General features: G+C 42.9%; 1 protein-coding gene across 1 annotated transcript; it reads right to left on the minus strand.

The window, feature by feature from the left end:
• Window positions 1–216: 216 nt before the first annotated feature.
• ETF1 (eukaryotic translation termination factor 1) lies at window positions 217–11,928 on the minus strand. Its single transcript, XM_009572675.1, has 9 exons — window positions 11,759–11,928; window positions 10,806–10,945; window positions 7,331–7,469; window positions 6,197–6,387; window positions 5,539–5,668; window positions 4,600–4,755; window positions 3,968–4,032; window positions 2,563–2,710; window positions 217–1,079 (listed from the first exon to the last, which is right to left on the minus strand). Exons 1-9 carry the CDS (start codon window positions 11,919–11,921, stop codon window positions 997–999), a joined length of 1,215 nt encoding a protein of 404 aa, XP_009570970.1. The 5' UTR covers window positions 11,922–11,928; the 3' UTR covers window positions 217–996.
• Between the last annotated feature and the right edge of the window lie 308 nt (window positions 11,929–12,236).

A 12,236-nucleotide genomic window follows, 5' to 3' on the forward strand; every position in this document is an offset into this window, starting at 1 on the left:
CGAGATGGACGTCCCCAGTGGGTTGTGCTAACGTTCAACGTATTAGTATCAAATGCTCCATATGCACCAGCACTAAGGTTTCAGTCAAGGACTGCACTTACTAATTATTCCTGTAAAATACCCGCTTCCATTAAAGAACTGTGGGTTCAAATTCACATAATCAAGGAAACCTTACGCAGTCCTAAAGCAAAAAGAAAAACTTACTGAGAACAAAACAAAGCAAAGTGTACCTTACTTCACTTAAATTGCATGTTTATTTTTGTCAAGACTGAAAAAAAAAAATCCTGAAGGCTGCACTGCTCAAATCCAAATTAAGCCCAAGACTTCAGCAGCATTTTCATTGCAATCAATGAAGTGCATTTCCTAGTTTGTAAGAGCAGTGCTTCTGCAAATAGATTAAAGCACGTTTGGCTGGTAAGCCTCCCCAGACCATCTGAATTTGCAAGCCACACATTGTAAGCTGGCACTCTAGGTAAGTGCCTTCTCATTCTTTTGAAGAGAATGCATGGCTCCAATTTCATTGCATTTCTTCTTCTGCAGTCTAAGCTGAGAATGCCATGTAAATGGGTCACGTTGCTGCAAAATGCAGCAATTGATTTCTCCAATCAAAGTAAAAAGAAACAAACCAGTAGGATCTTACTTCTATTAATTTTTGAAGGAAGATGTTTACAGCAGTTAATGTATCATGAAGGTTAAAAAAATCATTTTCATAAAATACAAGAGCAACCAATTTCACCATTGAGTAAAAGTAAAAACTGGGATTCTTTTTAAATTAGTCCAAAGTGGCATATAGGAACTTAGTAGTTTGCTGCTGTACTGACACTATGACAAATCAAAGTGTAGGGTTTTGCTTTTTTAAATCCAATGCTTGTGGATCAAGTTCTGGAAATGTTCCAATTCTAAGGCAGGGATCTGTTGTGTTTTCCACCATGAGTTTGCTCCTTGGGTTGGATGCTGGAGGGGCGAGGCACGTTTTGCCGGACCCAGGTCGACTACCTAGTAGTCATCAAGGTCAAAAAATTCATCGTCTCCTCCTTGGTATTCCATTCCCTGGAAGTCCACTCGGTACCGCAAGATACCTGGTAAAAACAACACACTTTAGCTTCTTCAAAATTCAAAGAGCATTTTAAGCAGTTTACTGAGCCCCGTCTGCACATCAAGAGTTTCCCAATTACATCTTCAGAAGCTGACTTAGCACTTGTATTGCAAGACAGGCTCAGACTGACGATTGACAGCAGACATGCAGCTAGAGTGAAAACGCCTCATCCGTGTTCCAGCCTGATGTAATTTCTTGCCAAAAGGAAGGAACACCTACCTGCCCAGCACAGACCAGCTTTCTTCTGGAAAAGCCGAGCCTATTCTAGGGGGACTGTACCTCCAAAAAACAATACCAGTAACAGACCATTTGTCCTAGTATAACTGCTCAGACGAAGGCCTATCAGTGAAATTCAGAGGCAGCTGGCACTGAAATAACTTTTACAATGGAGTAAAAGCAGTATTTAGTGGCCGTCTTCCTTGACTCTTCCCACCCCAACCACCAACCTGGGTTTCTGGCAAGCCTTTATCCCTGGAAACATTTACTTAGGTGAAGGGTATTCAAGGAATATTTCCTTTCAGGTCTACTGGGACTGGAGCATGGTAGCAAAGAGCATCCCAACATGCAAAGAAGCTGGGTCTGGCTGGACAGGAAGGACTCCTGGAATTATAACCCCTGAAAACTCAGACACCTGTTGCTCCTTATGTAGCCAAACAATTCCAGCTTGTTTCCTTCTGATTGGTGTTCTTTGGCCCCTAGAAATTCCTCTTTACATACACTCATCTTCATTTTACATCCATCAACCTAAACGCAGTAAGAGGCAACAATTGGCTTATCAACAAATAAGCAACAGCTTTGTCCTGGGAGCACCAGTCTGGGGAGAACAAGGTGCATGGCAGGTGGTTTTGCTCTACCCTGCTAATGATTTTTGTCAGACAAGCACATGAGCTATCTCCACCTCTGCCAGACTTAGCTGAAACTGCTCATTGAGTTCGAGAGGAGGACTGAAGGATTTCAGAAGCCTCATTTCTCCATGAAGTTGGGCTAAAAATACTATTATTTTGAAAAGAAGCGGAGGACCCGGGGAGCAAAGTACAGGGACGTTCTGAGAGATGAGTAACAAATATCCAACTGCTTCAGAAACTAGGCTGCTGTTTGTCATACACCACTTCTACCCAGCAGGGCATGGTCTGCCTCAAAACAACAACTGTGCAGAGACAGAGCGAAGCAGTTCACAGCCCTTCTGAAATTCAGTGGCTGGAAAGAAGGACAGTCCACCTTCTGAGCACTCTGAAGGACAAAGGGATCTGAGGAACACAGTCTGAAAGCGACAGCCCATACACTATCACCCTGCTGAATATGGAATGAATTCACCTAGAGACCTCTGATGAACATGATCATTTCTTAAACTGGTACTGTGACTAATAGAAGATTAATCTGTTTAGTTTTCCACTTGTGTTGGCACCAGATTGGCAAATCAACCATTAAAAAAATAAAAAGCCACACATTTTTCTCTTGCAGTTTACCTCCAATTCCTCCAAATCCTTTCACAAATTGGGATCCTTCCTGTGATTTGTCTGTAACAATTTCCAATGTTGCTCCAAATTTCTTGTAGTTGTTTGCAAACCACTCCAGAAGGGGCATACTTTCTATCAGTTCATGTTCCTGGCCAGTCTATGTAGACATTTGAGTGGAAAAAATAAAATAAAAAAAATAGTTATGGTCACTGCATGTTAGGTATTGAGAAAAATTCATATCAGAAGTTGTCTTTGGCTTAAACATCACCACTGCCTTTTCAGTCCTAAGACAGAGACACCAGCCTTCATGCTCTGCAGGCTGGAGCAGCCCGACACACTTGCCAGTGTCCAGGGGGTAGGGATTCCTTACACACAGGTGGTAGGCATCCCTGACACATCTGTATCAGACAAGTGCTGGCACAAGCAGGAGGCTCCTTGTGCTAAGAAATTAAATATTGAGAGGCCTTGTTTTGGGCCTCCATGCTACAGAAGTTAGTGCAGAAGCGGGAGAGAAATGCCTTCTTTATTCTTCTGCTCAACTGTCACCTCATGCTACACTCTTAGTTTTCACTGTTTCTTTAGATTTGCCGTATACCACACAAACAGTCCATCGCCACTCATCTAACCAGGCACTGTTTACTCTAGGAAATACTGATCTAGGCAAATACAGAGGCAAAAAGCACAGTTTTATAAGTAGAAGGTCAAGTGATTATTGGCATAGAAACGCTACATCATTGCAGATAACATTGTAAACCTTCCGTGCACAGAAGGAATTAGCAATTACCCGACCACGGGGAAAGCAGCTGGAAATTGCTACCCTGGCAGTGCTAATACGAGACAGAGATGACCACCCTTTTTGCAAGGGACAGACATTTTTGCCCAGCTTACTCTGTGAAGTAATACAGCCCCATCAGGGTTTTTTGACCTGTGCAGGCAAGAAACTCACAGGCAGTGAATGACAGATCTACATTTCAAATCCATCTAGAAGCAAACACTCCCTTGCACTTAAATCCACGTTGTAGCTTCTAGCCTCACAGTTGTTTTGTACCAACCAAATCAGTGCTCAATAAGCAGGGAGTAATGGTTTGGGACCTTCGCCTGCATGTCGCATGGTGGCTACCAAACTCTTCTAGCAGATGGTTTGATGGTGGTCAAAGACCCCATATTGCCTGTCACTTCAACTCATTCACACAACCTTGGAACTGGCAGCAGGAAAGACTGGAGAAAAGCAAGTCTAGAATCCAGGGGTTACACTGAAGGTGAACAGCAAGAGCCACAGGCTACTGTCTTGAAGTCTCATCTGAGTGCCAGAAACGTCATCGGGCTCACGTGCTTGTGACAAACTAAGCTCAGATATTCAGAATGCTGCACCAGTACACTGAGCATACATCTACAAGCCCCAAAGCTGAAATACCTCTTTATCTGTGAAGTGGGATTTATCCTTCTCTTGCTCTGGTGTCAAATACAGGATCTTCTCCTCTGAGAAGGGAGAGAAAAAAAATATTAGGTTGGATAAGACTACCAGATGCAGGTTAAAGACAGCAAGAGACTGACAACGGCCAGCAATTACAACACGGAGGGTATGGTCATTGACACTGCCTTTCTTTCTAGCTGAAGCTCTATGGGAAACCAAACAGGGCACACCAGTAGAGAATAACTGTAGTGCCAAAACCAAAAAAGGCAGAGTCCTGCTGTAGGCATATGGTTTGTCTGTTTCTGGCCATAAGGGTCAAGTCATTCCCCCCTCTATAATGCACTAGTACCACATTTATACTGACATAATAAAAGGCAGGTTTCACGTTAGCTCTGTGACAAGCTGCCACCCCAGCACTGCAATTCTTTCTCCGCGGTAGAAGCTTGCTAGTTTCAGACTTTTCCCCCAGAGTAGCTGGGAAGGTGCAAGTTAGTGACCTGCCTACACAACATGCCCTTGATCAAGTCCTTAAAGATCTACTTAGGGAGTTCCTCCAGTGTAATCTATCCAAGTGAGAGTGCTTAGGTGTTAAACCCTCACGGACCTTTCAGTCTCACAGAAGCACTACCTACCCTCCGTGCCTTGGCAGTGCAGAACATATCTCATTATATCCAGATTTTCATAAACTATCAGTATCTCTACTGCTCCCATTTCCAAAGCTTTTAGTGTATCTTCAACGCCAAAACAGTACTTCCCCGTGTCCTGACTGATTTCATCGAAGTATCGTCCTGCAGCCAGGATACAAAGAAAGAGATTGTCATGAACACTGATCATGCCACACGGATTTTTAACAAGCCTGATTTGAATGCAAGAAACTGGAAAAGGAGACTGCAATGCTGCTGAAGGAAGCAAGGAATATGATAACATGTCAAAGCACGTAATTTAGAACGTTCATTGGCAGAAAGTCAACTCCATCAAACACTGCCCGTCAGGAATCTCACTCCATTGAAAGGCTTACCTTCGCTAGGAAACAATCAATTGGGCCAACCCACCAGCAGGCACTATTTAACATCATTCTTTTCAGTGTAAGGTAGCTACTGTTACTGTTGCCCTCTTGTGCTTTCAAATTAGTAACGTGTCTGCTGACAGCCAAACAGATCATTTCTACTGCCATCTTAAAACAAAATAAATCCTAACTCTCATCTTCCTGAAGATGCAAACATCTGAGGAGATATTTTTTCCCCTCCAACCCAAATGGCACCAGAAGGCCTGAAACTAAGGCGATCTCTGATAAAAAGATAAACAGAGAAGATCCGAGAAGTCTAGTGGGGAAAAAAAAAAAAAACCCACAACAAAACACCCCACTCCTTGAAGTCTCATTAAGTCCTGCAGCATTTGAGAAGGTGTCCAGGTAACAGAAAGAATCACTACAAGTGATGCTCTGCTCAACTCAGAAAGCACTGCAGGGCTGAGGCAGCACACAAAGGCATTACCAGGAGGTCTTAAGCAAGATCAGCACATTCAATCAAGCATGTCTGGCTCAGGAGAAGGCTGAGCATGTAGTCACATACCTATTAGTTTCTTCTCTTGAATGAATTTCACATTGGAGAGGACCTCAGTTGACAACTCAATTGCTTGATTGAACCCATTTTCTCCTCCATATGAAATGTCAACTAGTTTGAGCACTTTGGATTGCAACCGCTAAACAAGAAAAAGAGGAGACATGAAAAAGAGTCTATTACACAGCACTGCCGTAAGACTACTTCATAATGCCACAAGAATAAGTACCTGGCAAGCGTCACAGCATTAATCTATTTTGCTTCACTTGCAAGCAGAGGTTCTGAGTCAGAGGGACCTCTGAATGCTTAATATTGAAGCAATTTTCAGGCAACAGGGCCACAGAGATTAGGTTTAGTGGCGTTTAATTCCAATAAGGCTTCTACTTTAGATTTGGGAACACAAAGAACATGAACACCCGTTCCAAACTGGGGAGGCCAGATTTCTTATTAGCACTGTTATTGAGAAAAGGAGATCTTACCTCCTTGGAGGACTTATTAGGAAAGGGAGACCTCTCTAGGATACATCAGATTTTTAGTTTTGATCAAATCACTTAAGACACCAAAGTTACATTCCTCCTGAGATGCATCTTATACCAGAGCTTCTACTAATATCACCATGTTACTATTGACAGCTTAAACATTTGGGCTTTGCTCAGAAAGAGCCACTCACCTGATCAAACATGTCAGATTGACTTAATTCAGTTTTGAAGTCAGCTGATCCAGCTAAAACGAGACCAGCCACGTTCACTTTGTCGCCAGAAATGAACAGTTGCACAGCCGTCTCTGCTACCTTCCTTACATAGTTGTGTCGTTTTTCCATTCTCAAACGAGCAAAACGCAAGGCAGACTGACCTCCTCTACCTTTGCGAGAGAACAGATGTGAGGTAGCAATTTGGAAGTCATTTCATTTCAGGAGGGTTATTAGTACATGGTCCCAACTGGGCCCTGAATAACTGAAGCCAAGGGCAGATGCAGCCTTCAGAATTAGTTTGCCACAAGCAGAGCCAGGGGCACTCATTGAAACAGCAAGTGAATAAAGAGCATTCATTCACAGCAAGAGATTTTTCTCCATGTATCCCACAGAGGAAAAAATGTTGAGGTTTTTTTTCCTTTTCTATGGACTCACAACTCTCTATAGATATTTTGAACATCTGTGCACATTTTCTATGTCCTGTACCTTCATTAAAAGCAATTTCCTTTGTTACACTGCCTCAGATACCTTTCTTGCTGATACAATGCATCCCAGCAGTCTCTGCTGCAGAAACTTACTGGGGGAGACGTTTCTATTTCATTTTGTCCCATCCTAATCTACAGAGAAGGACGGTAAACCAGGAGTAGCTAACAGACAATTTGCCGAATTCATCAGTGGCTCACTGCAATACAGCATCATATAGTGGAACTAGAATTTCGCTGGCTCCATTAGATTTCTGTGCTTCCTGCAAGGAACAGCTTCTTGCTTTTCACTGTGGTTTGCATGCAATACCATCAGACGCAAAGTTTAAAGACACTACTAAGTGGTATTACTACTTGTGCTAGTAATATTTGGTTAAGACTGTCCCAAAACCAAGTAAAGGGTCAAATGCACCAAGAAATAAAAAGCGCCACTTTAAGAAGATCACTGCATATTACAGTGATTCATTAATTTTGACAGAAGGCTCAGACTAGAGGCTTTGCTGTCAGATTTCAGGGGAGCAAAGCATTGAGTAGAGCTAAACACCTACAGGCCAAGTTCCCTGCTTCTACCTTCACATCCCACCCTGCGACATTCTCCTGCAAACAGTCTAGAGAGAGACTAGTGCATTACCATGCTTCTTTGGAAGATCCACAGTGAATTTGTGCAGGACTTCTCTTGTGTTTCCTTGAAGAGTTCCAAAGAGTGCACCACTACCATCTATTACAATAAAGCCAAACTTGCTGTCGTCGGAAAGCAGCGCTGTAAGAGCCTGGAACAAAAAACGATGTTGTCAGCAGTAAGCACCAATTTATTAAGGACCCTGGTTCAGAAAGGCTATCAGTAACAATATACCTCAATAAATTTTAGTTCCGTAGGTGGTCATTGCTATTTTTTACAAATAAACTAGAGGAAGAGCAGCAGATTCGGGATCTGAGTCTATCCCAGATTACTACTTTACACAATGCTGCCAAGAGCAGAAAGAAAACTAATGTTTAAGCTTGATAACTATTTTCACAGCATTACCAGTTCATCACATGACATCATAGCATGACATAATAGCAAAACCTTAAAGATTGGCTCTGGAAAGTGTGAAGTGAAACGGATCACACCTGTACGAGGCTGCATCACCTCTCCGGTTGGCAAAACTGGAAGACTAATTTTCCTAGCATTCCAGCCAGGAAAGCAGAATTTGGTTAGTTCTCTGATCGGGCTATTTGTCAGTTCAGTTTTATACTACAAAGCACTGATACGGACTTTCAACTTGCCAACTACCACAAATACTGGTTTGCTGCACCTGCTGACTTCAAAAAGTCCCAAAGGTAGAATGATGAAATCTACAGTGGCTATGACAAATGCAGCCCTACAAAGCAGAATTAAGTAACAGCAGTGGTAATTATCCTGTGCATAACTGGCTAGAGAAGACAGCCATACTATTTGCTGGAAAATGAAGTTATCCTTCAATTTTCTTCCCTTTAAAGAAGGCAGCAAAATTCATCCTATAAGGTCATTTAAGTTGACTAACAACTAAAGCACTGCTTAGTATCAAGGCTTTTGTGTTACTTTTGTCCAATTTCCTGCCCAGCCCTGGTTCTGGTGGTGTGGGACATCCACAACTACCAAACTCCACACTCCTTTGAGAAAATCTGTCAGCTTCTGTCCCTCAAGGGCAGCCTGAGCAGGTAGGCGCATTCAGCACACAGACATACTTCTGTTCACTTATACATGCCCAATAAACATAATAGCAGGAATCCTCTCCCTAGCTGGCAAAAACACATCAGCAGGATGGAGAACTTGTCAAATTCCAGATTGTTTTAAGTCACCAGTTTAATACTGAAAGAGCGATGGTGTTGGTTTACTGCACAGGACCTTTAACTGCCTGCATGCCTGCCAGCTTGATTATTGGGCTGAATGGAAAGTATAAAAAAAAACCATCAGTCATCTTTATCCAAAATCCACACAACCAAGTCTACAGCTTTCAAGCTTAAAAGAAACAGACACTAAGGTTTAATGGAATCTACTGGCCAAAATAAATATTTTGTATTAATTCCTCAGCAGAGGGATGAATGAGAGGAGGAAGTGGCATATTACATTGCAATCTACTTAACTGGGACAGAGCCAAGCAAATCGTGTGACTGGAATGAATGCTCCAGCCAAGGTATCAAAATTAGTCATTGTAAATCCTACCCTTCAGACACACATCAGGGTTCATATCCCTCTTGGGAAGTTACTTCAGTTTCACACAGGCAATAAAATATCTAGAGGAAATCTTATCAGATACTCTTGCCAGGCAACAGATGACTACAGCTCTGATGTTCTTGATTCCCTCTCATTTTAATAAAGTATCCAAGGATCAGTGATCCCCCAGTTTCCCCTTCATTAGTTCTATGTCAGCAATTCCACTGTTTGACCTATCAAGCACAAAAAAGGGACTATTGCTTTTATTCTGTTCCTTCAGCCTGGGCTGAGTTCCCTCTTTGCAGCTTCAGCCTGAAAGTGAGATCACATACTTTTTCTGCTTCTTGACATGCCCTCACTTTCATAGGAAATCTGTTGATGTACTGAGTCAGATGCCCTATCTGTTGAGTTCTAGTTGCATGTTGGGGGAACCACTGGGTTAAAGGCACGGGTCTACAACCAAATGAGATGGGCACACAAATCAGATCTTCAGTGTTAACACCATCTCGTTGCTCAAGATAGTATACAGCGGACTTTTACAGCTAGATTTGATTCTGCAGTGCAGACAATATCAAGTAAAATAATCGCATACTCAGAAGACACAGGAGAGCAAACAGCCCATGGAGAAAGGTGCCGTTAGTAATCACATCATCGGTAGTAGCAATTACCACAAATTCCGCTCAAGTTATTGCCGCTCTCTTGCGGAGCAATGCTACACACCAGCAAGGGTGTATTTACAGCTGCCTCCTGAGAACAGCCTGCTGGGCAGCAGCTACTTTTTTTGTATTGAATCAGTGCCCGGAGGCAGTAGCTGCAGCCAAGACCAAATTAATCCCTTTCCTCATAGGGCAGAAGGCAACCCACCACTGCCCACCCACTGCCAACAACTGCAGGGACAAATATCTCCCTTGGCTTTGCACCTCTGGCGCTCTCCTGAATTCTCTTACTTACCTCTTACTTTCAGTTGCCTATGGACATGTGGGGTCAGCAGAACTCAAGAGCTATACCTGTGCACAGTTTTGTTATTCCTGGTAGGTCAAAGATGTATTGGGATTTCATCCTTGGTGGGGAGACAGAGTAATAGGGATGTACCTCACCTGTGCAGCAAGCCTACCTTTCCTTCCTGTACTCTCCTACCCTTTGAAACCCAACCATGGATCAGATCTCCAAAAACCCAAGCAAACAAGCAGAACTACATCACTGAAGGGTCTGTCAAGCCCATGTCGTATGGGTTTGATGACAGGCAATTAAGTCTCAGTCCAGTGGTGAACGCCAGAGACGTGAAAGGCAGTTAGTCATCTACTACAAATATTGAGACCTCTGCAACTGCTAACAGAGCCAAAACAGACTTAGACACAATAAACTGACTTCATGCAGTCAAGACTAGTGTAATCCACATTACTTTAAATATGCCTCAAAGCATTCACTTAACTAAGATAAGTAGATGTTGGATAAAAATAATCCCACTTTACCCCAGACAGATTAGGCACATGCCAGTTCTCCATCAAGGGTCTCAGTTAACACATCTGATATCAAGACTGGCAACACTAATATTATCTTGGCATTACTTTAAGGCCTGGCTTGGAATAACATCTATGGGCCTCTAAGGTTAAGAAAAAAAACCTGCCTCCCATTACAGAGAAAAGCTTATGTCTGTGGGTTACACAAACTCAGCAGTTACTAGCTGGGCCATGAAGTCAGCTCTAGTAGGAGCTGGACTATATCTCAACTGCTTTCAGCAAATATCACACATTTCTGAATACTAGCCAGTCACAAGCCATCCAGTGGCTTCACCAGCAGGATGTCTTAATTAAAGCCTGCTGTTCTACAGACTGTGGACTCAAGCACACTAAGGATTGTTCCAGTGAGTCTAGCAAAGCAGTCTGACTTTGACTACTGCAAGACCAGCAGGCAATAGGAGACTTCTTACCTCTGTGTGGAATTTGTTGTCACACAAATACAACGACGTATTGATTGGTTTGAAAGGTTCAAAGTCAATGTTGACTTTCTTCTCTTTTCCTTCTTCTGTCACAATTGTTCCACAGTAAACAACCAGACCATTTGGAGGTACTATAAAGGACACAATGCAATTTTAGATCACTAAGAAATACTGCAAGCTGTACCCATCAAAAACTAACTACTAGGCCTTGAGACTTGAGGCAGAGTTGAAATTGAAGTTCCCAAGTCCTTTACTTCCATTTCCCCCACCTCATTCCCTCCCAGATCCCTACAATGAAACCAAACTAATTTAGTGCAGCTATACTGAACAGCTTAGAGCAGGAAGCTAAAGGTAACACTGACGGAATGACTTGCAACAAAGCTGCAAGAACATGTACCTGTCTGTTAAACCCATGAGCTTGCAAGCTCACAGAATCCAGAAAAATGCTAGACATCCTCTTGAAGCTTTCCTAGGTCTTATACAGCAATTTATAGACGGATCACCTCAGTGAAGGCCACTTGCCAGTGTAAAGACAGTAGCAATGAACTCTTTTCCAGTACTCATTTTAGATGGCCTGGTTCTATATCCTCCCAAAATGATGGTAGCTGCGTAGTGGCATGCATAAGGCATACCTAAGTCTCTGCTTGATGGAAAACTACTAGTTTAATGCAAATGAATTACTGTGGAACGGCTCTTAAGGCTGGCCAAGTTTAGAAGAGTCAGCACTGCTAAGGACAGCATCATGAGCCTCCTTATCAAAGACAAGGGCCATCCTACTTATTCTAGTCCCAGTCTACCCTTGATGGGCAACATACCTGGAATATCAGTGCAAAACAGCAGCACAGGCCAACAGATTTCATTAGCAGAAAACTGCGTAATGCAGGAACTTAAGGCTGCTTCCAAGCAAGGGAAGTTTGCCAGCATCCATACAAGCTAGAAGTTACCTTTGTTATAGAGTTTCAGTCTTTGCTGTACAGATGTAATGGCTCCCAGTACTGAAAGGCGATTCACTCGAGACTTAATGTTGGAGGCGGTGCCAAACTCATCCGCTAACATTTTTGCCACTCGTGAAATCTGGTCTTTGGGGGGAATGATCAACGATATCATGCTGGTACCATTGCTGAGAAAGGAAAAAAGAGGGGTTGTGAGCAGCCACCAGCCAAAGCAACAAGGGTATTCATACCATATTCCATGCACGCAGCTGTCTCTCCTCCCTCCCCCTGCCAAGGACACTTCACTGTTATCTGTGTAATTCCCCTTCTGCTGGACAATAATGGGAGAGAAAAGAAAACAAAACAGGCTCTTCAGAGGATTTGACTCCATAACCAAGCATTCAGGTTAGCCACTACCAAGCAAGTCCTTCAAAAGCTGCTCGTTTAACCTGGGATACTACTCTGGAAAAAAGAACATATGTACAGGCTA

The sequence above is a fragment of the Fulmarus glacialis genome, unplaced genomic scaffold (assembly GCF_000690835.1).
Source record: "Fulmarus glacialis isolate BGI_N327 unplaced genomic scaffold, ASM69083v1 scaffold34742, whole genome shotgun sequence".
NCBI classification, from domain to species: Eukaryota; Metazoa; Chordata; class Aves; order Procellariiformes; family Procellariidae; genus Fulmarus; species Fulmarus glacialis.